The sequence below is a fragment of the Hippopotamus amphibius genome, chromosome 12, assembly GCF_030028045.1.
Source record: "Hippopotamus amphibius kiboko isolate mHipAmp2 chromosome 12, mHipAmp2.hap2, whole genome shotgun sequence".
Classification (NCBI taxonomy): domain Eukaryota; kingdom Metazoa; phylum Chordata; class Mammalia; order Artiodactyla; family Hippopotamidae; genus Hippopotamus; species Hippopotamus amphibius.
This window is the reverse complement of record NC_080197.1, coordinates 255,832-282,828: the sequence shown is the minus strand read 5'-3', so window position 1 is coordinate 282,828 and position 26,997 is coordinate 255,832. Positions and strand designations below refer to the sequence as shown.

The 26,997-nt window shown below is 58.8% G+C and overlaps 2 protein-coding genes across 4 annotated transcripts in view; both read left to right on the top strand.

Annotated features, from left to right (window-relative positions):
• The window catches only part of PRPF6 (pre-mRNA processing factor 6), a 33,724-nt gene extending 13,115 nt beyond the window's left edge, over positions 1–20,609 (top strand). Inside the window, exons 10-21 of one of the 3 annotated variants that reach the window (XM_057703038.1) lie at positions 3,778–3,896; positions 4,715–4,933; positions 10,215–10,337; positions 12,237–12,358; positions 13,795–13,933; positions 15,302–15,421; positions 15,649–15,825; positions 16,101–16,234; positions 16,881–16,972; positions 17,819–17,933; positions 19,820–19,946; positions 20,389–20,609. In XM_057703038.1, coding sequence (XP_057559021.1) covers positions 3,778–3,896; positions 4,715–4,933; positions 10,215–10,337; positions 12,237–12,358; positions 13,795–13,933; positions 15,302–15,421; positions 15,649–15,825; positions 16,101–16,234; positions 16,881–16,972; positions 17,819–17,933; positions 19,820–19,946; positions 20,389–20,535 — 1,634 coding nt within the window. In that variant the 3' untranslated portion in view covers positions 20,536–20,609. Of the gene's footprint in view, positions 1–3,777; positions 3,897–4,714; positions 4,934–10,214; positions 10,338–12,236; positions 12,359–13,794; positions 13,934–15,301; positions 15,422–15,648; positions 15,826–16,100; positions 16,235–16,880; positions 16,973–17,394; positions 17,488–17,818; positions 17,934–19,819; positions 19,947–20,382 lie in introns of those variants that run through there. The other 2 variants (XM_057703037.1, XM_057703039.1) reach the window with 2 other exon arrangements.
• A 3,261-nt stretch (positions 20,610–23,870) lies between these two features.
• C12H20orf204 (chromosome 12 C20orf204 homolog) lies at positions 23,871–24,961 on the top strand. Its single transcript, XM_057702156.1, is given in 7 exon segments — positions 23,871–23,908; positions 23,953–23,978; positions 23,981–24,078; positions 24,081–24,097; positions 24,170–24,461; positions 24,544–24,696; positions 24,815–24,961. Coding segments are annotated over 7 exon segments (771 nt in total).
• The last annotated feature ends 2,036 nt before the right edge of the window (positions 24,962–26,997 follow it).

Sequence of the window (26,997 nt, the reverse complement as noted above, 5' to 3'; positions counted from 1 at the left end):
AGCTGCTTGAGCTGGCCTCGTGGTGCTAGTTCCCGTCTCCGCCCCCGGCGGGTAGAAGGCGCCGCTGCGTTCTGAGTCTTAACTACCAGAGCAGCACGTTGACTGGCTCCTTCCCGGCTCGTACAACTCCTGCAGGGCTGCGTGTTGGCGTGTGTGCCATTGGTTTGTGTCACACGGAACGGTTTGCACGCCAGGGAAACCGAGTCCACCAAGGAGTCACCACCAAGGTGGAGCTTTTGTGGGTGGTTTTTCATTATTGCAGAAGTGAGAAAAGCACAGCGTTGCTCCCTTCACTGGAGTTGTAGCGGAGATGCTGCTTTTGTTCTTTGTTCCAGGTTCAGCACCTGCTTGTCAAAGGGCTGACCTGGAGTAGCCTGTGCAGACGGCTTGTTCCCCTGGAATTGGTAGCGTGGGTAAAATAGGTGTGTTTTGTGGAATTGAGGGCAGCTTGCCACGGGTGGTTTCCAGCTCTCGTTTCTAAGGTGTGCGTTTGCGTGAACCGTCAGAGGCGTGTGATGTCAGACGTGCAGGGGTTGTCCGCTGCAGCCTCTGATGCTTTATTTACTCTCTGTGTTTGATAGGGGCTAGGTGGTGACCACCTCGTGTGTGACCCTGACCGTGCGTGAATGTGTGTGCCTTCCAGTGTGTTTTCCTCTCTTGGGTCTGGTTTCTTGATAGCAGTCCTGCTGCACTTAGAATGAGGCCGGGGCAGAAAGTTAGCACTTGTCTTGGTTTACAGAAATCAGCTCATCTCTTTTCAGCCAGGAGAATAGTTCTCTAATGACAAACACATTAAAGTCTGGGTAATTAGCACTATTTATTTAGGAACACTCTACTGAATTTCCCCTGCCACAGTGTGATGAATGGTCAGAATGGCTTTGTGGCCGCTCCCTGTTCACCCCCCAGATTACCTGGGTTCATTTCCAGTTGGCTTCAGATTTGGAGAGGGGACTGGGCCTGGAAGGGGGCCTCCAGGGGAGTGTCAAGTGGTTCGTTTCCAGGCTGTGCTGGGCCTCGGGAGCAGGCCTGCTGGCTCTGCTTTCTTTCAGGCTTCGTGGAGGTGGGGAGCTCATGGTGCCCCGAAGCTGGCCTTCATCCTGCTCCCTGGTCCTAGTCCCGGTCCTGGCCTGCCCCATCCTTTGAGTGTTTCCAAAAACAGTGCTCTTTCTCCAGGTGCCTGGGGCACAGCTGGCACTGCTTCCTTTAGCTCTTGGTGAACCCGATGGCTCCTGCTCGAAGGAGCTGACGTTTGGAAACTGAGGACAGTTACTTCCGTCAGTGACTGCGGAGGACTCCGTGCCAGCCCTCAGTTTCTGCACGAGCTCCAGGTCCTAGCTGGTTCCATGGATGTCCTGGTCCTTTGTGGGGAGAACTTGAGCTTCATGTGCTATTCTGAGGCCTGAGGCCATAGGCGGCTGAGTGACGCGGGGCAGGTGCTTGGCCTCGAGCTGCGTGTTGTCATCTGGAAGGGCACCCGTGGGCCTGTGAGCGCTGCGCCCCGGGAGCCAGGCTGCAGCTGCCTCACGTGGGCTTTGCTCACGATGAAGGTGTCAAGCATGCTGTTCCTCTGCCAGCTGTGCAGGCTCGGAACAGTGGAGGGACTGTCACCAGACCGTCCATGAAGTGAGTGCAGGGCCGGCACCGTGCGCCCCGCCATGGGGCCGCAGGCCAGAGTGCGCGTTGGCCTCTGCGCACAGGTGATCTAGTTCAGACTGCTCCGTTCCTGCCCGGGCGGGCCCTTCCACCCCAGCTGGCCACGGCTCTTGGAGATTGCCTTGACCCGGCGTGGTGGCTGGTTTCTGGGGAGCACCTTGGCAAGAGCCGGACTGGTCAGCAGTGACCGGCTTCGGCTCCGGTCCCGTGGGCTGTTGATGAAACGCCAGCAGAGGAGTTCCTGGTCTTTCCCGAAAAGCGGGGACAGTCCTGGGCATCGTGCCCATCACTGTGTGAAGTTACTGTCTCCACGGCCACTGGTGTGCGTTGTGGCCACGCGGAGGGAATGGGCAGGGCGGGCCCCCTGGGCCTCTTTATCTGACATCACTGCTGTTGGGCTGTCCTCTTGGTGGTCTTGGCTTTCTTGGGCTGCTGTGCTTCCCGGTGACTGTCACTCCGGGAAGTGGGACTGCTCAGCCAGGCCTCAGGACGCTCTGGGCTGTGGTCGCAGTCTCCCCTCCCGTGCACAGTGGCAGCTCGGTCTCGCCGTGAGGGTCAGGGATCAGCTCGCCAGCCGGGGCTGGTCTAGCGACACCTGGAGGCCAGAGAGCTGGGTCAGCCTCAGCCTCCAGTGCAGGAGAACCATAGCTGCGGGCCTGGGTAGACACATCATCCCTTGGGACAAGACCTCTGCATGGCCGAGTTCCAATTCGTGGGGCCAGGGAGCAGGCCTCCCCAGGGACAAGGACATGCATTCCCGGGGCCGCTTGCCTGTTGGTGCTCCCTCTTGCCCTGGGGGTCCCTAGTGTGGCCTGCTGTGAGGGGCCCCCCAGCTGGCGCCCTGCTGGCACTGGGCCAGGTAACAGGGAAGCCCAGGGGCCAAGCCTTGGCTGTGCCTCTCTGGCAGGCGTGGTGGCGCTGTGGTCCTGGCAGAGAGCCCTGGGCTCCGGGCTGGGGGGTCTTCTTCCCCGGCAGGTGGTTCCGGAGTGGCAGCTTGTTTTCCATCATAGCGGGGAGGTCCCGTGAGCCCTAGACCATGGGAACCTTTGGAATCACGGGGGTGGGCCCCTGGGGCTCTTGGGGTGTGCCTCCGCACGTCTGGCCCGCTGCCCGTGGGCACCTCAGGCACGCACTGCTTCCTGCTCCCCTACCAGGGCTGGTGTGGCACGTGGTCACCTGGAGCGACGGCCGCCCGGTTTGGCCATACGAGAGCAGGGGCATCCCTTTTTACAGGGCCTCTAGAGGGGAGTGGGCTGTCTCGTCTTTACAGGGCCTGTGGAGGAGGGAAGACCATCTCCCAGAAGCAGGAGGGGGCTGCTTCTGGCGGAGGGAGAAACGTGAGAAACTTTGTGGGTCTACCGATTCTGCACCGTTGAGTCTTAGGTCTGTTTCCCTCAAGCTTGACCCGTGTGTTTTCTAGAAAGAAGAGCTCCTTTGGGCTGTTCTGGTTTCCTGCTGTCGTCAGCTCTTAGCCACCATCCCTCCTGCCAGGGGCTCACTGGAGGCCTCATCTCAGCCTCCCTAGTACCCCTGCTGCAGGGTTCTGTGTTCAGCTGCCCAGTGTTTTGGCCTTTTTGGTAAATTGCATCTGAAGGAAGGGCTCTGGTGCTTAAACAGAGGTTTGGAAATTTCTGGACTGCAGGATGTCATAGCCTCTCCTAGCAGTTGGTCCCCGCCCCGTGTTGTCACTTGTGTGAGCTGAGGCCCTGCAGCTTCCAGTGCGGTGCAGCACGTAGTGCCTTTGCTCGCCTGCTCCTTGGGGTCCAGGGAGGAGCCCTTGCTCGGCCAGCCCGAGCAGACACGGACCGCCGCCGTTGGTACTTTCTGTCCCCGTGACTTCTGCACACTCACTCACATGCAGCCTGTGCGGCTGGCTTCGTGGGCAGCGGGTGCCTGGTTTGCGCTGCCTCCTTTTCTGACGTCGATTTCCAAGCGTGACCAGGCAGAGACGGTGCAAGGTCCGCCTCTGCCACCCTGCTTGCTGCCTCGGGGCGTCCATGCTGGTCTCGCTGGTGTCTGCCCAGACCCGAGGGACCCGTGTGAGGTCCCAGCCCGGTCACCAGGGCCTGCTGGCAGCATCTTCTCCTACTCTCACTTCCCTTTCTCTATGATCTGGTTTCCCAGCCCTTGAGCATGTTCCAAACTCGGTTCGCTTGTGGAAGGCGGCTGTGGAGCTGGAAGAGCCCGAAGACGCCAGAATCATGCTGAGCCGCGCTGTGGAGTGCTGCCCCACCAGTGTGGAGGTGAGCCCTGCCCCACCAGGCCCCAGCCCGAGGCCATCGTCTGTCGGAGCCGTCCGCTGGGCCTTGAACTCACCCAGGGACTCCTGGGCTGCCACCCCGTGGCCCAGCTGCCAGGCAGCACGGTCCCTGTGCTCCCGTAGAAGTGCAGAGTCTCAGCTTGGCCCCGACCCCACAGGGAGTTCAGTTCAGCTCAGAGTTTCTCAGTGGGACCTGAAGGGTGGGGGGTGACAGAAAAGACTAGTGCATCTTTCTGCCGGCCCAGCAGGAGGTTGGCGCTGCCTCAGCTACTTGGATTGCTTTAGTTTAAAATTTTCTGGTTCACAGCATTCTGTGAAGTGATTTTTAGTTGTGGTTTTATGATGTCCAGTCTGTCTTTAATTATCCTAAGGGGTGTTGTGAAATTCTCCAAACAAAATTAATCTTCATTTATTTACATAAACATAAATGGAGCACATACACATTTCTGGTGATGAAATGTTGCAGAATCAAAAGCTGGGGTGTGAGAAGTCCAGGCGGCTGAGCACCCGTGTCCTTTCAGTTTCTGAAGGTGACAGTCCCGCCCTGCTCACCTCTGTCCTAACACTTGGTACCTTTAACCAGTGTTTGGCATGCAGGGCCGAGAACCCGTCAAGTATTCATGTTAACCAGGTCACTAGGTAAGTCAGAAGCATAACCAAGCAGCTTTCAGAGGAGGTGGAAGGTGCTGCTGCACATTCCTGGGCCTGCCGAAAGGGTCCCCGAGAGCTTGTACAAAGGATTTTGTGCAAGTGCTGCGGCCCATGGAGGGCCCTGCTGACCTGGTGGGTCTCTCTGTGCAGCTCTGGCTTGCCCTGGCGAGGCTAGAAACCTACGAAAATGCCCGCAAGGTCTTGAATAAGGCCCGGGAGAACATCCCTACGGACCGGCACATCTGGATCACGGCCGCCAAGCTGGAGGAGGCCAACGGGAACACGCAGATGGTGGAGAAGATCGTTGACCGGGCCATCACCTCCCTGAGGGCCAACGGCGTGGAGATCAACCGCGAGCAGTGGATCCAGGTGAGGTCACAGATGCCGTGGTGTCCGCTTTAGACATGGATGTCCCTCCGAGGGTGGGGACTGCAGGGTGGCCTCTCCTTATGCAATCACTCTTCCCTATCTTTTAACTTCTGTAGACCGTGGCCAGCGAGGTCTCTGAAAGTATTCTAACCCAGCCACGAGGCCAGGTGCCCTCTCCTGCTGCCTCCTCCCACTGCACGAGCTCTCCGTGGGCCAGGCAGCACGTGGGCAGCCAGGGGCAGCGCTTCTTTACCTCCCTCTGCTTCGTTCTGCCTGGAGGGGCCCTGCAGCCAGCCCCGTCACTTCACCCGCGGCCCCTCAGCCTGGGAAGACGGCCCCAGACCTCTGCCTCCTCCCGTCCTGTGCCCCCCCCCGCCACAGTTCTGCTTACCCTCCTCCCAGCGGCCCCAGCTGCTGTGCTGGAGCTGCTGCAGCATCCCCCTCCTCTTGAGGGGGCGGCGTCAGGGTGCTGCTTCCGGCTCCTGTTCTCTTCCCGTCCTGTGTTTGGGCGGTGTTTTAAAGTCTCAGGTGCAAGGCCTCATGTGCACCCCCAGAATCTCGTCACCCAGAGTCAGCTCCTTTGCTTACTTACTGTGTTTCACCACGTTGCTACCGTTTTTGACATTCTCATTCCTTTGTGTGAGTCCCGGTGTCCAGCTGGTGTCATCTTCCTTCTGCCTGATGGACTTATTTGAACATTTCTTACAGTGCAGGCCTGATGGTCAGTTCTTCCAGTTTTTAAATGTATGGAAACAGTCTTTATTTCATCCTTGTTTTTGAAAGATATTTCTTCTGGGTGTAGAATTCTGGGTTGACAGCTTTTCTTTCAGTATTTTAAAGATACTGTTCTTGCCTGTGTTATTTCCAGAGAGACACCTGCTGTCATCTTTGATCCTCTGTGCATTTTTTTTTTAATTTAATGAAAAATTTTTTTAAATTTCTAAATTAAAAGATTTCTCCTTGCTTTTAAGATGTTTTTCTGTATCATTGATTTTGAGCAGTTTGATTGTAATTTGACTTGGTGTGGTTTTTTTCTCATGTTTCTGTTGCGGAGTTCACTCAGTGTCTTGGATCTGTGGATTTACAGATTTTATTAAATTTGGAAAGTTTGTGTCCCCTGTTTCTTCAACTTAACCTCTTTCAGATACAGTTACATGCTCATCAGGCTACTTGAAGCTGTCTTATAGCTCATGGTAAACTATTCTTTTTTTAAATTTTTTTTCTGTTGCACTTTTTAACAGTTTATTAAGCTGTAATTAACATTCCATAAAATTTACCCATTTAAAATGTATAATTTAGTGGTTTTAGTATATTGGGTTATCTTTTTATTATTATCCATTTTTATTATTGAGTTGTAAGAATTTTTTATATATCTTCTGGATGCAAGTCGTTTATCAGTCTATGTGATTAGCAGATATTTGCTCCCATTCTGTGAAGTGTTTTTTCACTTTGAGTGTATTGCTTGTAGCACAGATGTTTTTGATATAGTCCAAATTATTTATTTCTTTTGTTGTTACTCATGCTTTAGGTGTCATATCAAAGAAGGCTTCCCTAGCCCGAAATCATGAAGGTTTACTCCTGTGTTTTCTAAGATGCTTACATTTAGGTCTGTGATCCATTTGCGTTAGAAGAGTTGAACTTCATGCTTTTACTAGTGTGTCCCGTTGTCCCCGTACCACTAGATCTTCCCCCCTTGAGTAGTCCTGGCACTGTTGTGGAGAACCAGTTGGCCATAAATGTGAAAGTTTACTTTTGGAGTCTCAGTTCTCCTCCATTAGGCTGCCCATCTGGTTTACGCCAGCACCACACTGCTCTGCTTACTGTGGCTTTGTAGGACGCTTTGAAGTCAGAAAGAGTGAGTCCTCCTGCTTTGTTCTTTACAGATTGTTTTGGCTATGCTTAGTTCTTTGTGTTTCCATGTGAATTTTAGGATCAAGTTGTCAGATCCTGCAAAGTAGCCAGCTAGGATTTTTTTTTTTTTTTTTTTTTTAATTTAGGTCAAGTTTTTTTTTTTTGTACTTGGAGAGAGCTATGGATGGGAAGGTTTTGTTTTGTTTTTTGGCATATGAGTATCACATTGTGCTAGCACCATGTTTTTTTCCATCCTTTTTCTTTTTTTTTTTTTTTAAGTTATTATTACGTTTTTATTTTATTTTATTTTTTATTTTTTTTATTTTTTTTTATTTTTTATTTTTTATTTTTTTGGGGGGTACACCAGGTTCAATCATCTGTTTGCATACACACATCCCCGTACTCCCTCCCTTCCCTGACCCCTCCATCCTTTTTCAAGCAGCTAGGATTTTGATAGAGATTGCACTGAGTCTATAGATCAGCTGGGGGGACTCTTGCCATCCTAACAATAGTGACTTCCAATCCATGAATATGGGATGTCTTTTCATTTATTTAGTTCTTTAAAAATTTTTTTCCAGTTATGTTTCAGTGTACTAGTATTGCACTTATTTTATATATTCTAAAGTACTTTATTATTTTTTAATTTCACTTTCAGGTTGTTCGTTGTTAGTGTATAGGAATACAATTGATTTTTTTTTTTCTTTTACTTTGGAGTATATCTTAATTGCTGGATCTCATGGTAATTCTGTGCTTAAGTTATTTACTTTCTTATTTAGGCTACGCTGGGTCTTCATTGCAGCGCTCGGCTTCTCTAGTTGTGGCGTGAGGGCTCTAGAGCAAGTGGGCTCAGTAGTTGCCCTGCGCAGGCTTAGTTGTAACATGTGGGACCTAGCTTCCTGACCAGGGATTGAACCCGGGCCCTCTACATTGGGAGCAGAGTCTTAACCACTGGACTACCAGGGAAGTCCCTACAATTGATTTTTAAATTTTTTTTTTTGAAGATTTTTTTGATATGGACCATTTTTAAAGTCTTTATTGAATTTCTTACAATATAGCTTCCTTTTTTTTTTTTTTTAATGTTTTGGGGGGGTTTTTTGGCTGTAAGCATGTGGGATCTTAGCTCCCTGACCAGGGATTGAACCCACACCCCCTGCGTTGGAAGATGAAGTCTTAACCCCTGGACCACCAGGGAAGTCCCTACAGGTTTTTTTAAATACTGATCTTATGTCCTGTGACCTTGCTGAAATCATTTATTAAATTGTAATAGTTTTAGTGGATTCTTTAAGATTTTCTATATATAGGGTTATGCTGCATGCAAATGCAGTTTTACTTCTTTTCCAACATGAATGCCTTTTATTTCGGGTCTACTTGCCCTGGTTAGAGCCTCCAGGATGTGCTGAAGAGCAGTGGTGAGAGCCCTACCTCTGGTCCTGGTCCTGGTCCTGGTCCTGGTCCTGGGGGACGTCTAGTCTTTCCTGTGGGCGTACTGGGAGCTCATACCCTCTCTGATGTTCTGGTCAGTGATAGAAATACTCTTTTTTTCTCTCAGTTTCGTCTTGGATGACTTCTGTTGCTTTGTCCTTAAGTTTCACTAATCTTTTCTTCTGTAACATCTAATCTGCTGTTTATGTCATTGAGGACATTTTTCATCTCAGATCTTGTAGTTTTCACTTCTAGGAATTTTGATCTTTTTAAAAACCTTTTAAAAACCTCCTTTCGCGTCTTTCATGTCTCCATATAACATTTTGAACAGGTGATCATGGTTACAGTAATTGTTTTAGTGCCCTTGTCTGCTCATTCTAACATGTGTGTCAGTTTGGGGTTAATTTTGGTAGATATTATTTTGCCCTCGTTGTGAATTGCCTTTCCCGGTTTCTTTGCACACCTGATGATCTTTGGTTTGCTGCAGACACCGCATTTTCCCTTGTTGGGTGCCAGATGCTTTTGTGCTGCTGTGAGCATTCTGGGCTTTGGTGTTGGAGCACAGTCCTGTTACTGGAGGTGTTCTGATCCCGTGGGTCTTGCCTCGACACTTGCTGGGTGGAACCGACCGTAGTCCATGTGGTGCAGTTTGGGACTCCATGTCCTCTGGGGGCAGCCTCTCTGGTGTTCTGCTCAGTGCCCTGTGTCTCCTGGGGGTCTCCACTCTGGCCATTGGGAACAGGTGCTGTTCCTGGACCCAGGTGTGCTCCGAGGACCGTTCTTCCCAGCCCTCCTGTGCGGGGTGGTGCTCAGTGGAGCCCGCCGGGGCCATCTGCAGAGCGGACGCCCAGGGCTGCCTCCCTGAGCGGCCCTCCTCTCCCATGCCTGGTGTTGCGTGCTCTGCCCTCCATGCTCTCGCGCAGCGCTGAACTCTGCCCCCCGGCTGTGGGTCAGCCTGTGCCCTTTCCTGAGCCTTTGCCCTTGGCTCTACTCTGCTCGGGACGCCTTTCTGGTGTCTACTGTGCCCGAGGGGCTCGGGCTCGGGCTGCTGTGCTGTGCTTCCTTCACAGCCAGGGAAGCCTGGCTCGGCGTGTCCAGCCAGCCTGGGGCCTCTCGGCGAGGGCCACAGCAGGGTGCTTCCTACGTCTTCAGCCGTTGCAAACAGCGCTATAGAAGTGTCCTGGCGCACCTGTCATCTTGCACGAATGGGAGTATGTTCCTTAAAAGGCATTGCTGGGTCAGCCTGTGAGTTTGTTTTGACAGAGAGCTTGGAGTTGCCCTGGCAGAGCTTGTCCCTGTGTCTGTCTGCAGCCGCGTGCACACACCTCTGTCCCCACCTTTGCCTGCACACATCGATGTGGCTGGTCTGACGCGTAAGTGAGCCTCCTCTCTGCGTTGCTGGTCCTTCTCACCCGCCACGCAGGAGGCTTCAGTGGCCTTTGGTGTCTCGTCTCTCGAACCACGACTGTCTTTCTGCTTGTCCTGAGCCTTGCTCTCCTGAAGTCCAGTGCTTTTCTGCTGGTCAGCCTGCCCCCCTGCCTGCCGGAGCACCCCGGTGGCTGGCCCCACCCCAGGTTTCTGTCTCACCTTCTGTGTGCTGGGCTCCTTCCCCACTACACGTCTGTCTCTTTGGGTTAGTGTGGCTGTTCCTTTTGTCCATTTTGAATCTGGAGTCTAGGCCGACTGTACGAGCGTATGTGACCTCGTCTCTTACCCCTACTGCTTTGGACTTTCTTAGCGTAGGAACCCCTTATGGCCACGTGGTTGCCTACTGTGGTACTTTGTACTCAGTAGGGACTTCTGTAACGTTGGTTGAGTGGATACGTTAGGGACTTGTGGAGCATCATCTGCCGCGTGGCAGGGAGGGACGCCTCACAGTTGGCAGGTGGCGGCGGGGCTGCGAGGCACTGGACCCTCGGGGCCCGTCGCCTGCAGCCCTCTCCGTCCAGGCACAGTCCACCCACAGGCCGCTCTGGGCAGTGAGTTCAGTTCTGTGTCCCTCTTTCAGGATGCCGAGGAGTGTGACAAGGCCGGGAGTGTTGCCACCTGCCAGGCGGTCATGCGTGCCGTGATCGGGATTGGAATTGAGGAGGAAGACCGGAAGCACACGTGGATGGAAGATGCTGACAGTGTGAGTATGGCCACGGTGGATGTGGAGTCTGTGTTTGTGGGGCACTGGCTGTGGTTTGGAAATCTTTCTGCTGGTTTTTAAACATAGTTGCCACTGTAAGGAGTACAGTTTTCTAGTAACCCACTTCTGCAGAGCTAGAGTTTGAGCACTTAGTAACCTGGACCTGGAATCCAGCTCCACGCTTTCCTAGCTGCTCATCCCTGGTCTCTGCCATAAGCTGAGCTTCAGAAAACATTTGCATATGAAGCTCTTGCCCACTGAGAGAGGATTTCTTTGGAGTGGTGTTTCAGAGAAGAGATTATGGGTTCAACATCGATAAACACGTTTGAGGCTTTTCATATCTTAAATGTGGCCCTCTCTTTTTAATAGGCTTTTATTTTTAAATAACGTTAGACTTACAGAAAAGTTGCAAAACTGTATGAAGATCTCTTTTATGCCCTCACCTAGAGTCCCCCGGGTTTACCCATGTCACCATATTGGCTTTTGTTCTCCTCATGTGCACAGGCTTGCACACACATGCCCCTTATTTTCCCCGAACGGTTTGAGAATACATTGCACATGTGGTGGCCCTTTCCCCCTAAACACTTCAGTGTGTATTTCTTTAAAAGGGGACCGTCTCTTATGCAACCACAGCACAGCTATCAGACTCAGGAGATCAGTGTTGATGTCGGACTGTGATGTAACCTGAGGCCTTATTCGGATTTCACCACTTAGCTCGCTCCGTGCCTCTTGGCGAAGGGAGAAACCCAGCTGTGTTCTGGTTGAGGCGAGCTGCCCAGGGTCACATCTGTAGGTCTCCATGGCCCCGAGTCTGGGGGAGAGCTTTGGTCTGTCTTGCTATTTCATGAGACTGAGTTTTTGAGGGTACAGGCCCCTTGGTTTGCTCTCCATGCTGTGTCCTCATGGCTGGGCTCTGATCTTCGCAGGACTCTGTGCTGCTGGGTCGGTGAGGGGCACATCCAACTCTGGGCAGCTCGGGTGGTGTCTGCCAGGCTCCGCCGCTGGAGGCTGCTGTGGCCCTCTGCACCTAGTCAGTATTTTGTGGGGAGACACTGAGACCATGTAAACATGCTGTTTCTCACCAAACTTTGACCGACTAGTTTGAGGGTCCCTTAGTGATGCCTTTGGCCTGTGTCAGTTATGACTGTGGTGTCTGTCGGGTGCTGGTTTTGTGAATGTTGTGGCATCTCCACTTGACGAGAGTTGAGTAGCTGGACGCCTGTGGTTCGGAGCTTTCCTTGCTTCCTTGTTCACGCAGGCGCTTGCCTGCTGCTCCTTCTGGACTCAGGCCGTGGCCGCTGTGCGCGGAACTCACGGGGTGTTGCGTGTGTGACCTGGGTGCCTTGTGAGCTCTAAAGGTGCTCCAGGGCCGGCCGTCGTGGTTTCCAAGCTTTTTGTTACATGACATTTAAGACAGAAAAGTGTGAAGAATGACCTCACAGACTCCCACGGTCTCTGCCCTGGGAGGAGACCCCTGACGTGCGGAAGAGCCCAGCTCCCTGTGGTCGTTGAGCCCTTTCAGTTCCGAGGGTGGACTTTAACTCTGTGCTTCTCCTTACTTAACCTCATCCATCTTGACCACATGGGGGCCTCGGTGGGCCGCCCTGCAGATGAGAGATCGTGGGAGCAGAAACTCGGGAGCCCCTTCAGACGTCCTCCCACGTTCTCCCGTTTCTCTGTCGTCTCCTCGCTTGGGTTGGAGCTTTCCGGGGCTCACCCCCAGGGACGGGCCGGCTCGCCCATCGCCCGGGCCCCGGGTGACTGTCACTTGGTCCTGTGGGGCCACGGAGGCCCCAGAGGCTTTGTCACTGGCCTCTGGGGCCCGGGTCGGGAGTTACAGAGTGGGTGCCCCCTCTTGGGTGGGTGCCGGCTGCCCCTCACACCCTCTCTCCACCCTAGTGCGTGGCCCACAGTGCCCTGGAGTGCGCCCGAGCCATCTACGCCTACGCCCTGCAGGTCTTCCCCAGCAAGAAGAGCGTGTGGCTGCGGGCCGCATACTTCGAGAAGAACCACGGCACCAGGTATGTGGCGGGCCCGCCGCCCTGCGCTCAGTTCAGGCCTCATGTCCCCGGTGGGCGAGGACCTCGTCTGAGGTCCAGCCTCTGTGGCAAGGGCCAGGAGCTCCTGCAGCACTTGGGCCTTTCAGCTAGGCTGTCTTTCTGGCACCTTCTGCAGTAGCATTGCTGCTGTTGTGTAGTCGAGGAGCCAAGGCACTGCGGGGCCTGCCTGCCCAAGTGTCTACAGCTGAGCCGGGGGTGCTGGTGGTCTGAGGGGTCCCTGGGGCAGGGCTGGAGCCCAAAGTCCCATGTCTGTGGGGCTCTGGCTTCGGCAGCATGGGCGGTACAGCATCTGGGCCCAGGCAGGCCTGTTTTTCATTTCAGCTGTGCTGGATTTGGGTTTGGGCTGGTTTTTGCGCTCCGAGGAGGTCCTTGACAATTTTCTTTAATTGTCCTCTTTAATTGAAAAAACCTTTTGGGTCTGCCTTATTGGCTGTAACTGCTGATTAAGTTAGATGTTGCAATGTCTGCAGTTAGGTGGGCAGCCTCTGCCTGAGTCCTCTGCCACGTCCCCTGTGCTTGGGCCTTACTGGTCCCACCTGGGCTGCAGCTGGGAGCACGGAGACCCCGTTTCTTTTCTTTGTCTCATTGTTCAGTCTCAGGCTTTCCAGGGAGTCTTTGCTGCTGAAGCTCCTGTTACCTCCCCACCCCCACCAGCTGCTGTGTGTTTTGCAGTTAACTCCTTTGGGGACATTTTGAAGTGACTGTGCTGGTTCACCCTGTACAAGTTCACCCAGACAGTCCTGTCTAGAGCAGGGCCTCTCCCGAGGGTCTTGGTCCCTGGGCTCAGGGGCAGTTCCCCACCCCCGGCTCTGTCGCCCTTGGTGGGGTGAGCGGGCCGAGCACTCAGGACCTGGGGGTCTTGGTTCTGGTGCCAGGCTTCATGCCCCGCAGAGGATCCCATGCGCACTCGTCTGTGCTGGGGGTATTGCAGGGGTGGTGGGCCGCACAGGGGTTGGGGCTTCACACCTGAAAGCCAGGCTTCTTGCTTAATAGTGACCTAAAATAACTTTCTTCCAATAAGACAATTTCTCTGCATGCCAAATAGTAGACTCGGGTCGTAATCTTTATCGGCGGTTCTGTGGTTAGAGATGAAAAGGCCCCTGGCCCCAGACCTCGAAGTTATCGCGCCTCCAGGACACACGGCTGTAAAAGTCTCTCTTGAGAAGTTCCATCAGACTCTGCTGTTTGAACAATGCGTTGCTTTGTAGCACCCTCTTCAGTAGTTGATTTTAGAGCCTTTATGGAGAGAAAAGATTTCCCCACACTCTCCCCATTGTAAAAGTCTGGTAAATCATTTACAGCGTCGAACTTTGAAGCAGTAACTGTCTTTTCAGCGCCTGCGGCTTGGCTGCGAGCGGCCCGTGTGCTCTGGTGGTGACCAGCCCTCTGTCTTACAGGGAGTCCCTGGAGGCCCTGCTGCAGCGGGCCGTGGCCCACTGCCCCAAAGCAGAGGTGCTGTGGCTCATGGGCGCCAAGTCCAAGTGGCTGGCCGGGGACGTGCCCGCAGCAAGGAGCATCCTGGCTCTCGCCTTCCAGGTGGGTGAGGGGTGGGCCTTGGCTCGAGGGCTCCAGGGTCCCCTGCTCTTCTCGAGCCCTCCCCTCCTTGACGACCGCAGCTAACCCGAGAGGGGCCGAGCGTGGTCAGGCCACGTGGGACTTGGGCTGCTCTGTGGGCAGCTGGGGCCCTGAGGGGGCCTGAGAGTAGGAAAAACGGCCCAGACAATGGACACCTGCCTCTCCTTTGCCACCACTCGGTGTGACCTCGGGCTGAGTGTTCCCCAGCAGCGACTCAGGGAGACAGGAGGGACGGGGCAGCAGCCGGAGCACCACCTCCCCACACGAGGGCACGGCAACAGCCACACTCCTACGTGAACATTAGGGTGTCCGGTCCCTGCAGAAGGAAGACCTGTCCCCCGTACCCAAGCACAGGCCCCTGCATTGGGGTCACACATGGGCCACCTGGTGCTGCCCAGGCCTGTCAGTGGGTGGAGCTGCATTCCGACAGCTGCGCCAGGCCAGGCTTACCGTGGCTGATGCTGGGAGCTGTGCGATTTTCTTAGGACCTGCTTTTTATTGTCACGTGTAACATCCTAATACTTTATGACAACACAGGTGTCAGTGGTTTGCAGCATGGTTTTTTATAAACTAGAGAGTCAGTGTCACTTTGTTGTTGTCACCCAGGCTGGTATAATAAAGCCTGTCCTTCCCTGAGTAAATACATGGAGGAGGCTGGCCTGGGTCCCTGCTCTCAGCTGTCTGTCTGGCGCCCAGGGTGGAGGACGCTGCTCCTCTCCAGGTGGTCCTGACGCTCTCCTGCCACTGCCTGGGCAGTGCTGCCTGTCTCCGCCCCTGCACTCTCCTCTCCTTACCTGTCACCATGGGGCTGCTTCTTAGGCTGGGGACACGATCCGGCTGAGTGTGGCCAGCAGCTGGCTGCACATGCGGGAGGTCGGAGGGCATGCCCACGCGCCTGTTGGACTCTGGTTTATACCTGACGCAGTCCCGACCCCGGGAGCCTCTCCACACTGTCCAAGATGCCCCGGGCATCCTTCCGTCCTACCCACATTGACACACTGCAACGGCTGGTTCCTTGTCGCCGGGCTCAGGAGAGAGCAGGGCTGGGTGGGACTTGGGGGACCCGCGTCGGCAGGCAGAGGGTGCGGCTGGCGTACGACCCCAGTGCCGCGGAGGCCGCGCGTCTGTGTCAGCGAGAGAGACGGCTGCTGGTCTGTGAGAAGGTCACCATCCTGGGGCTGGACTCGGCTCTGTTCCCTGTTAGCCCCGGGCATGCCCGCCTGGCGGACCGTCCTGCTGCAGAGCGAGGCCCCGCCGGCTCCTGGGCTGGCGGCCTTTGACTGGGGTCCCCTCGTCCCGCACGGCTGATGCTGCGCGCCCGCCCCGCAGGCCAACCCCAACAGCGAGGAGATCTGGCTGGCGGCCGTGAAGCTGGAGTCCGAGAACAACGAGTACGAGCGGGCCCGCAGGCTGCTGGCCAAGGCCCGGAGCAGCGCGCCCACCGCCCGGGTAAGCCCCGCCGCCCTGCCGCCGCCTGCCCCCTGCCCCGAGGCCTCGGTACGCGGAGCTCATCTGTTCACTCTTGGCTTTTAAACGTGCTCGCACGTGTAGCCCTAGCTTGTCCCGAAAGGCACGAGACAGCATTCGGGGTGAGCGCTCGGGGAGGCGAGGGCCAGGCAGGGCCGGCCCCGCCCGGCCGCAGCGCGGGAGCCGGGCTGAGGCAGTCTGGTCGCCAGGTGTTCATGAAGTCGGTGAAGCTGGAGTGGGTGCTGGGGAACGTCGCGGCCGCCCGGGCGCTGTGCGCGGAGGCCCTGCAGCTCTACGAGGACTTCCCCAAGCTGTGGATGATGAAGGGGCAGGTCGAGGAGCAGCAGGAGCTCGTGGACAAGGCCCGGGACGCCTACGGCCAGGGGGTGAGCCTCGGCCCGGGGCAGGCCCGTCCACAGCCCAGCCCCGGGCTTCTGCCCCCACCGCGCTGTGTGGGTCACGGCCCCTGGAAGGCCCAGGCCGCTGAGTTCACACCCGTGTGCACATGGGCACAGCACGGCCGCACGTGTAGACACGCCTGGGTGGGACGTCTCGGGGGAGCGCGGGTGGCCCTGACTCCCGGCTTGAGGAGCCACTGCGGCTGTCACAGCCCCTCCCAGACGCCAGCTGAGCCCTCTCTCACTTGTGTCTGTGGCCGCAGTTGAAGAAATGTCCCCATTCCACACCCCTGTGGCTTTTGCTTTCCCGGCTGGAAGAGAAAGTTGGGCAGCTGACCCGAGCTCGTGCCATTCTGGAGAAGTCTCGCCTGAAGAACCCGAAGAACCCCGGTCTGTGGTGAGTCCCCACGCCCCTGCGAGCTGGCCTTGCTCACATGCTCGGGCCGAGTCCTTTGGCGCAGCATTTCCAGCTCAGGCTCTGTGGGAAGGTACTGCCATGAGGGGTCCTGGTCCTGGCCGTGGGAGGTTCAGACGGGCCTGAAGGTAGTTTGATGCAGTGTGGTTTGTGGTCCGATTGAGGGTGCCCCGGGGGAGCTGGGAGCTGATGATGAGGCATCAGAGGTGGATGACGCCAAGGAAGCAGACTGTATAGAAGAGGGGATATCTGGAAAAGGCCTTGAGGGGTGAATAGGAGTTTGCTGGGTGAAGATGGCATTTTGTTCACAGGCGGCTGCGCACACAGAGGTACAACGTGGCACTTCAGGGTGTCTGCTCCCTGAGGTGCCCCAGCAGCCACCAGCAGGCCTGTGTCTTCATCCCGCCCGTCTCCATTCGCACCTGGATGACATCAGAGTCCCAGGTCTTGGCAGCCGCTGTGGCTTCCAGTGAGCTTTAGGGTGGGGTTGCCAGTGTCTCCCGCCTCTGGTGGATGAGCCGCTGGGCAGAGCAGGGAACTCCAGCCGCTGCGGCCCCCCAGGACCTTCCGCTTGTTGTCGGGCTGCCATGGATGGCGCTGGTCCCCCCACTCGGGCCTCTCTCCTCAGGCTGGAGTCTGTGCGGCTGGAGTACCGCGCGGGGCTGAAGAACATCGCCAGCACGCTCATGGCCAAGGCGCTGCAGGAGTGCCCCAATTCCGGTGAGCGCCCTGCTCCCAGGCTGCGGGCAGCAGGCGTCAGGTTCAAACAGACGAAAACACGTCCGTTATACTCAGTTGTTTAGACAGTTGAGCTCACGTCTCAACCTGGGGAATGTGACCTCATGTTCTGAGGTGCTACCGTACCTTTTTCTTTTAGAATTTAATTTTTTACTATTTTACCCCAAGTCTGTAAGTTAGTGCACATGCAGTATAAACAGATTTAGAGCAGAAAAGGGGACATGAAAATCACGTGTAAGGCCAGTGCTTGGGAATCACCGCTTTTGGCTTATTCGTATTTTTACAACTTGTGTTATTGCGCAAAGTCAGTCATACTGTGTGTTTAGTTTTGTGCCCTTTTTTAAAGCTGAAAATTTTTCATCATTGAATCCTTATGAATGTACTTTTTTTTGGTGGCATCGTAGATTATCTGGGGTATGTCAGAATACACCATTCACCTGGGGGCTGATTTGCAGGCTGGTGTCAATCCCAGGTTGTCTTGCTGCCTGAATCTTTAGTAGGTAGCCCTTTTGGTTATTTTGTTACAATAAATTCTCAGCTGTGAAGTCCCTGAGTCCCTGGGAATGAAACCTTGGAGGTTGTTGGGACGTCCCGCCGCCCCGCCCCCAGGACGTCGTCCCGTCTTTGCCAGTGGGGCCCTGTGGGTCCGGGTGGGCAGCGGGATGGGCGGCACAGGCAGCCTCTGCTCTTCTCCCGAGCAGAGGTGAGTGGCCATGCACGAGGCGCAGCTGCGGACACCCTGAGTCTTTGAAGGCTGCCCTTGGGCAGCCTGTGTGCGGATGGGCACATTTCTGAACGCTGAGGCGGGCGTCCATGTCTGGATTTCAGGGGTCCTCTGGTCTGAAGCCATCTTCCTGGAGGCGAGGCCCCAGCGGAAGACCAAGAGCGTGGACGCCCTGAAGAAGTGTGAGCACGACCCCCACGTGCTGCTGGCTGTGGCCAAGTGAGTGGGTGCTGGCGGCGGTGCGGGCCCTCTCGCTGGGCTCCCCTTGTCCTCGGTCGCTGCAGTTCCACGACGGAGCGCGTCTCTGGGTAGAGGCCACACGGACGGCGGCTACCTGGATGGCTGGGTCGTCCCAGAGAGCCAAGAGGGCGACCTTTTCTGGGCCCCGACCCTCCTTCCCTCTGTCCTGCTGCTTCCTCGTGGCTCTGCTCTTGCAGTCTCTACTGCTTTTCAGTTTATTCCTACACGGGCCTTGGGTTGCAGGACAGACACAGGCTTGCTGACGCGGGTCCACACGGCATTTAGGCCCCACATGAACCTTCTTTGGTTCAGAGGGCTGTAAGCAAGGTGACTGTTTCCATCGTGTTGAGGCTGGAAACCAGACCTTTGACCTGTGTGACCCCGGAACAGTCCAGGGCCTGTTGGTCAGGCCGTCAGTGTGCCTGGGGTGTGGAGGCCACCGCTCCCTCAGGGTGCCGGCCTCGGGGGTGAGAGGAGGTGAGCAGGCGACCTCCCGCTGCCGGTGTGTGCAGGTGCTGGGTCCGGACTCCCTGGGCAGGCGCGGGGGCTTCCGAACCTCCTGACCCCACAGGGTCCCTGTTCCCTTCCAGAAGGAGGACGCGCGCCTGAGAGGAGCAGGACCCGAGCGCTGGGCAGGGATCGGGGTGGTCGGGCTGGGTGGTGGCTGGGGTCGGGTGCGGGGCTCGACGGGCTCTCCCCTCGGCGCCGGGCTGGGTGGGGCCCAGGGGCGCCCCTGTGCTGTCGCCGCCCTGGCAGCAGCCTGGCCCGCCTGCTTCCTCAGCTCCTGCCAGCACCTCCTCCCAGGCTGCCGAGGGCACTGTGGTGGGGCTTCCCGCAGGCTCTTGAGGCCCAGCTTGGGGCACCCCCCAGTCCCCCGTGCTTCCCCTCCCTCTCCGCTCCACTCTGATAGGGCTGCCATAAAACCTCGTAAAAGGCTTTGTAAAGTAAACAGCTCCCTCCTGGCTGTTCCCAGGCTGGTGCTCGGTGTGCTGCTATCTGGGTTTGTGCTCTTTAAATCACAGTTTATCTAACACTAAGCAATTAAGAATACCACAAGGCTTAAAAAACAATCAGGCTATCAGAGCATGAAATGATTCCATTTTGTTGCTGAGACCAGCCCAAACAGCTGCCTGGAGGGTGCATGGTGCACCTCTGTCCTGGGGCTGCTGGTCGTGGAGCTGGGTGGAGGATGGAAGCCGCCCCGAGGCCCGGGCTGTCAGGGCGCCCTCCGTCTGTGCCTTCCGCCGGCCTGGCCCGCCTTCTCCTCGCTGGTGTGCAGGCAGGCTCCCTGGGCCCTGCCTTGGTTTCTGGTGCTGTCGGTTCTCTCCTGGGCCCAGCTTTCAGGTTTCTGTGTCTGCTTGTGGCCCAGGTTCTTGGTGTTGGCTTGGGTTCCTGCTGGAGCTGCCTGGTAGGGCAGAGCTTTCTAGAAGGTGATGTGGAGGAGCAGGCGGAAACTTCACTTTCCTTGATCAAAGCCTTGATTTAGTTTTTTGTCAGGTTTATTATTTTCATCTTCCTGTATTTTACTCAAGGGAAAATAATAATTTAAGGGAGTTTGAAGTTCTTGCTCTGTGGGTGTTTTTTTAAGCGATGCTTTGGTTAGACACTTGAAGGGGGGAGGGTGTCAGGTCAGCGACCTGGAGCGGTGTCCGGGTGGCCCAGCCTCACTCCCCCGCACCCTGTGGGGGGCCCAGGCTCTGCAGGGAGAGGACAAGGCCCAGCGGCACCTGTGCCAGGCTCCGTGCCGCTGCTGTGAGCCCCCAGGCCCATGGTCCAGCCCACCCGGTGTGGCTCCTGTGGCCCCAGAGGCCTCCCCCGCCGTCCCGTGGCCGCTCAGTCGGTCCTGTCCTGCTGCCTCCCTACAGGCTGTTCTGGAGTGAGCGGAAGATCACCAAGGCCCGGGAGTGGTTCCACCGCACCGTGAAGATCGACTCAGACCTGGGGGACGCCTGGGCCTTCTTCTACAAGTTCGAGCTGCAGCACGGCACGGAGGTGAGCGCCCGCTGTCCGCCGTCCTCGCCTGAACGGTCCCACAGTGCCGCTGGCTGTTTCGGCTTCCACAGCTGCTTTCTAGCTGCAGCTTTGGAGCCTCTCAGCTTGAGGTTTAGATGTTTGGGGGCATCTTCTCGTGAGTCGGTTGTGGTGGAGGCTCGGGGCCGTGGCAAAAATGGGGCCAGAGCTGGGTCGTCCTTGTGCCTCAGGGGTCCTGTCCTGCTGGGCAGAACCCTCCTGGAGCCCAGCTGTCGGGTTCCCACGGGACATGGAAGCCAGGCTTGGTGGACCTGGTCGGCTCCTCCCTGGGGGCAGGTGCGGGCCCTGGTTGTGAGGCCCGGCGGGATGCGGTGGGCCTGCTCCCCCGGGGGTGGGGCTGGGGGCGGCAGGGTTGGTGGTGGGGGAGCTGCCTCAGGCGCCTGCGGTCCCCACCCAGGAGCAGCGGGAGGAGGTGAGGCGGCGCTGCGAGAACGCCGAGCCCCGGCACGGGGAGCTGTGGTGCGCCACCTCCAAGGACATCGCCAACTGGCAGCGGAAGATTGGGGAGATCCTGGTGCTGGTGGCCGCCCGTATCAAGAACACCTTCTGACTGTTGCGGCCTCGCGTGGGGTGGGGGCGGGGGCCAGCTGTCCGTCCTGGTCTCTGATTAAAGGCTTTCTTGTAGCTGTTGGGTTTGTGCTGGGGGGTATTCTCCGAGCCTTCCCCCACGCGGGACGGGGCTTGCTTTCCGGGAGGCCCCGGAGGGCCCGTGCCCCACAGAGGAAACGCCAGGGGAGCAGTGTGACTCTCCGGGGCTTTTTGGAGACGGTGGCAGGAACTCATGTTCCTGGTAAGAGGCACTCCAGTGCCCCTGCGGGTACAGGCGCTCTCCTGCCCTCCACAGCGGCAGGCTGCGTGTGCCCCAGGGTCGGTGACTTTCCTGAGTGCCGTTGCGCCTGGCCCCTGACGTGCTGCCCTTGGTGTGTAAGAGGGTCTCCCGTTGGCAGGTGAACTCATATTTGCTGATTTGTAGTCAGCAGTTTTATCCTAAAGTGCTTGTCACTGTCCTCTCGAGAGACGGAACATTCCCTCACTGCGTGGGAGACCCGCAAGTGTGTTCTCACCAAGTGGGGCGAGGAGACCTCCTCGGGCCCTGGACCCCGTGTGCATGCCCAGTTGGAAACGAGCCAGTTCTCTTGGAAGGGGGTGTGTTGGCCACAGCTGAGACATCTGGCTGGAGGTCGGGGTGGTCCAGACGCCGTGGGCCAGGGAGAAGAGATGCGGCTTGTCACGTGGTGGCAAGAAGGGCGGCTGGCAGTTGTTCCCACACATTCTTGTAAGAAGTAATCCCAGAGGGGCTCCTCGGTGCCTCGTGCTGGGGCCAGTCACTGAGCCGTGGCTTAGCCCCTTGGCAGCAGCCGAGGTCGGGGAGGACACCCTCCTCGTCAGCATCACGGGCCTGGGCACCTGCCCGCAGAGTGCGGGCCCTGCCGGGTCCACCGCTGATGCTCTGGGAGCTGCAGGGACACGGCCAGCCTGGGGCGGGCTTGGACCATCCCTGTGTGGGGTCAGGAACTGCCAGTGCCAGGGCTGGCGGCCGGGGTGGCCCCGCTCTTGGATGGTCTGTGACTCTGGAAATCCTTCCGCTCCTCCCAGACAGCCGTGCAGGAGACTCCTGGGTGTTTTCACGGATCCTCACGCGTGTCCTTTGCTCTCTTTTGGTGGAGGTGGGAGGGGACGCTGCCCACTGCACTGAAAAGTGAGTCCGGAAGCTTTTAGGAGCTTGAAAGCCAGCCTGTCTCTGCGCAGATGTGGAAACTGAGGCCCAGGAAGGGGCAGTGACTTGGCCGTGGCCATGGGGCAGCTGGCAGCCCTCAGTCGGGTGTGGCTTCCCCTTGACACGTCCTGTGATCTCAGGTTAGGTGAGGCCTCCCGCAGGGCCCTTGGAAGGTTCCAGAGCATCTTAGTGTCCACGTGCAATTGTCTTCTCTCAATGCTTTGAGGTGGTGGTGAAACTGCGTTTCTCCCTGGGGAAAACATATCAGCTTTTCTTCCACGGACGTTTTTCAGTTCCAGCTCTAGGCTAGCTGAGTTCCTAGGCTTCCCTGGTGCCGAGGCACTGCTGGGGGCAGGGCTGGGCGGCACCCGCAGACCGCCCGGCAGGGTGCTATGGCCCAGCTCCCTGCAAGCCTGTTTGGGCGAGCGGCTATGAGCTCTGCCAGTGAAAGGCCCCCCTCAGCCCACGAGGGGCAGGCAGTGGGAGGCACCTCTGCCCTGAGTGCTGGGCCAGCGGGGAGCCCGGGAAGTCCCCTGCCTGGGACTTGCTGGGGCAGGACCCCCGGACGTCAGGGTGGGGGAGCTGAGGGTGGGAGGGTTAAGTCTTGCTTACCTGGTCCTGCCGGCGGCCAGGTTCCTGGAAGAGGCAGCACCTGCTGACCGCTGAGGAAGGCCCAGGAGGAGGGTGTGGGCAGGCCCCTGCCTCTCCGGGCCCCCCTTCCGCACCAGCTGGGTCCTACGCTGCTCTCTGCCCACCGAGCACCCTACCCCCTCCTCGGCAGAGAAGATCTGGTCCCATGGCTTAATCCACCATGCACTGGGTGGGAAGACAGCCCGGTGGGGCTGGGCTCCAGGGTCAGGTTAATTGAAGAAGCGATTGGATAGGGGGTGGGGAGAGGGAGGGGGGCAGGGCTGGGATCCAGGGGCCTCCCTCCTGCTCCCTCCCTCCTTTGCTCAGAGGAGCCAACTTCAAAAGCCTTGTCCGCCTGCCGCCCGTCCTCCTGCTGTCCAGGGAAGCCCTGCTGGCTGGGCTTGGAGCAGGACCTGGAGGGGCAGCCGCACTCCCCACCTGAGGACCCCAGGATCATGTCCGAGGCCCGCTGGCGGGCGTGAGGGAGGGCCTGATCCTGAGAGGCCCATGGTGAGCAGCTGTGGGCCGCTGGGGAGGGGGCTGACTGCGGCCGAGGGGCAGGCGGCCTGCACAGCCCGGGAGGGGCTGCTGTCCTGCTCTGCTCCCACCGGGAAATCCCCCTTGGCTCCTGTGGCCGCAGCCTGGCCCTGGGTGCTCCTGCCTGGCTTTCCTGGCAGTGGCAGCGACGGGGGGAGGGAGTTGCCCTCCTAGTGCCGGGGCCACCCTGTCCTCGCAGGCTGGACTGGCCTGAGCCTTGGGCCCTGGGCAGGGGCACATGGGCCTTCCCAGGACCCCTTGGGCAACGAACCTACCCCACTTGGACATCCTCCCAGCACCAACGGCTCTTGTTCTTACTAGGATCTCTGACCCTCAGGAGACAGAACTGGCGACTGAATTGGCCATTGTGCCAAGGGTCTCTGGGGAGGGGGTGGGTTTTGAGAAAGGGCCACAGCTAATTGCATTTGATCCTCCGGCCGGCGCTACCGGGTGCCCCAGGTGGGAGCCCCACGTGGTCAGGCTCTCCTGCCGGGCTGTGAAGCAGAGTCGAGTCCTGTGTCTGAGTCCCAAGTCTCACTGGGTTCGCATGACTGATTTTCCAGCTGCTGTCTGACTCCAGCCTGGGGGCTGGGAGCCTGCGGAAGAGCTGCTCTTTCTTGATGTTTGGGCTTCTGAGTTGGGATGGGCTTCTTCCCTGTGAGAGCCAGATCTGCATTTGGGGGCAGGGGAGGCCTGGTGGGGAGGAACATGGTCCTCTTTCTCCCTTTACCTCGGGCTTTTCCCAAGCCTTCTCCTTCCCAAGGGGTGTGACTTTGAGCTCTGAGCCCTCACCCCTCTCCTGATTGAGTTGCGGGCACAGGGGAACCCCAGCTCCCGTGGCTCTCAGAACTGGTAGCTGAGCCATTGGGGGGGGGGCGGGGAGCTGCCCAGCCATAGAGGGGGTACAGGTCAGTCCTGCCCTCTCCTGTGGGGCACCTGGAGGTGAGCAGACTGCGGGGGGTGGAGGTGCCCAGCCAGAGGAGAGCCTAGCTCCGGTGGGCATGCGTCAGGGCATGGCCGGGGTGAGGCTGCGCAGAGGGTACTTCCTGCTGTACCCAGGTCAGGGTGAGCCCTGCTCTCCAGTCTTGTGGGCACGTGGGTCTTCACACCTTGCAGACCAGAACTGCAGGTGCTGTTGTCTCTCCCCGAGACCAGCCAGCCCGGTGACTAGAGCATTCGTTCAGTGGCATGGCAACATCTCCGTTGTATGACAGCTCAGAGATGCCCTGTATGTGGGGTGGCGGGGGGAGCACATTGCCCGCAGTGCTGCGAGAGGGTCGGCTCCTCCACAGGCTCTGAGCCGGTATCCCTTCCAGGGGCTCCCCCAGCCGGCGCTCTGGGTGCTCCTGCTGGCACTGCTGGGGGCTGCCCCAGGCCGGGCCAGGCGCGGCGCCTGCAGCGTCCCTGACGTGCTCCACCACTACCGCGCGGTCATCTTCGAGGACCTGCAGGCCGCGGTGAGGTGGACCGGGCCAGGGGTCGAAGGGACCCGGCCGGGCTCCGGACAACTCCATTTCCTTCAGAGAAACCTGACTGGAGCTGCAGCCTCGCGACGGCGGGGCCGGGTGGCAGCCTCCTGCGGGGCCCAGAAGGTACGGAGACACCCCCACCCCAGCCCTCCGGCCCCCTCCCCGCGGGGCTCCTCCCCCAGGCCCCGTCTCCGCCTCTCCCCAGGAGCACAGGATCCTACTGTCCATCGCGGCCCTGGGTCGGACCCTGCGTGGGGCGGTGGCCGGGGGCCGCCGCGGGGCTCTGGAGAAGGCGGCCTGGACCGTGGCCGTGCGCACCGAGGCGGTGATGCGGCGCCACTGTCGGACGCTGCGCCAGGTGCGCGTCCCCGCTCGCTCCCCCGGCCGCACGGCCTCCCTCCCCGGGGCCTGGACGCGAGCTGGGGCGGGGGCGGGCGGGGACCGTGCCCACGCCCTGACCCGCGCGTCCCCGACAGCGGAGCCGGCGGCCCGAGACGCGCCCGGCCCGGCGTCGCGGCGGCCGGAGGCGGCTGCTGCTGCGCGCCCTGGACGCCGTCGCCACCTGCTGGGAGAAGCTCTTCTCGCTGCGCGCCGCGGCCGCCGACGGCGCCTGGGGGCCCTAGCGCCCCGGGCGCGCGGGCCGGCCGCCCCCGGCCTCGGCCCTCCTTCCCCAAGCAAGGCCCCAATAAACGGAGCTGGTGCCGCGGCCCGGTGCTGCCTTTCTTCGCCGGCCCGCTCTGCGGCCCGGCCGCCCCGGGTCCGCGCCCGGGTGGGGAGGGGCCGGGGGCCGGGGGCCGCGGCGGTGCCCCCAGGCGCGGCCAGCAGGGGGCGCGCGCGCGCGCGCGCTCGGCTCTGCGGGCGGGGGCGCTCCCGGCCCCGAAACGTAGCGTCGCATCCGTCCCGCTCCGCTCCGCTCCGGGAGGGGGGAAGGGTGGAAATGGAGGGGAGGGGAAGGCTGAGCTTTGTGGATTTGGAGCAAAACAACCGGATAAAGGAAACGGGCCTGAAGGGAAGCGAGCTGCGGCCCTGGCTGCGAGCTGGGCCAGGCCGTTTCCTGTGGCCTGGGAAGGGTAGCAGCAGCCCCCTCTGCAGGACTAGACAGGCCGGCCAGGGACCCACCGCCTTGTGGCCTGGGACCCTGTGTCTGTGTGGCAGGGTGGGGGGCCGATCCCCGGAGTCCCTCACCTACAGCCAGGTAGATCTGGAGACCCGAGGCCCCTCCCAGATCACAACCTGTGGAAGGGGTGCAGCAGGACCGGCAGAGCACCTGGCCAGGGTGGGTCCCCGGTCGGCACACCGGTCGTCGTGCTCCTCCCTGCTCCCTGGCAGGTGGGCAGTCCCAGTGGGCACCGAAGCCGGCCTGGCCCTGGGCACCCTGGCAGAAGAGAGGCGAGGCAGGCCTTGGTGGCGGAGCTGTCAGTGGGGCACAGCTGGCCCTGACTGCCCCCGCTGTGTGGGTGACACCTTCAGCCTGAGCAGCAGGAACTACACTTGGAAACTGAGGCACCAGGAGGTTACAGGACTTGCCCCAGGTCTCACAGCCAGGAAGTGTGAGAGCCGGGACGAGAGCCAGACCCCGGGCAGAGTGACACCCCACGTGTGCCCTGTGTGTGTGATGCAGGCCTCAGCGTGCACTCAGTTGCCTCACAGGCTCCAGGCTATGCGGCCACACTCTTGAGTGGGAGGCGGGCCTGTGCAGGGGAACTGTGTGAGTGAGGTGAGGCTGAAAGAGGTGGGCTTGGACCTGAATGGGTTGAGGGGAGGTCAAGGCAACCCCAGGGCCCTGGCCTGAGTCCCTGGGTGAGTCCTCATCTTGAACTTGGGGACCACTGATGGAGGAGCAGGCTGAGGGGAGCAGTCACATCGCTGGCTCCTGCTGTGCAAGCTTAGGGGTGTGGCCAGGTGTCCAGGAGGGGGGAAAGGCCTGCTTTGTTTGGAGCACAAGGCATGGGGGAGCTGACTTGGGCCTGGATAAGGTCAGTAAGAGAGTCTGGGGGTCTGGGTGCAGGGACTGGAAGCAGACAGGCCCTCCACAGAGGCTCCCACCATGCCCCTGCTTTCCCAAGGCACCTGCCCCAGCCCCAGGGCCTGTGGGGACAGTGCTCCTCCTAACGGCACCTGGACGTGGCCTCCTGGGCCGTCATGGCTGCTGTCCACCCACAGCACTCTCTGCTGCCATGGTGGGCGGGCAGTGGGCAGCCCTTCCGTCCACCCATGCCTGAGGCAGGTTCCAACAAACCCCAGTGTCAGAAGGGCTAGGAGGAGAGAGGCCTCAGTTACGGGGTCACAATCCCCACCTGAGTCCTGGGCAGCAACCACAGGAGTGGACGAGATGCTCCTGCACCCCAGCCCCGCGGGTCCTCCCTGGGGTCTCCTGCCAGAGCCTCCTCGCTAGTGGGCATGTGTGTGAGTGGACACAAGTGTGCACGTCGAAGTGTGTGCACACGGGGATGTGCGAGTGCGCACGGGTCCAGGTTCTTGCCTCGCCCTGCCCGGCAGGGCTCCCCTCTCTCAGGCAAACCCTCCTGATGTCTAACCCTCGTCTGTCCGGGCAAACTGACCACCTGGGAGTGGGGGCGGGAGGCCTGTGGCCTGAGCTCGACGACCACAGGGGCCCCTCCCCCATCTCACTTCCTGCCCAGGCCTGCTTCTGCCACCC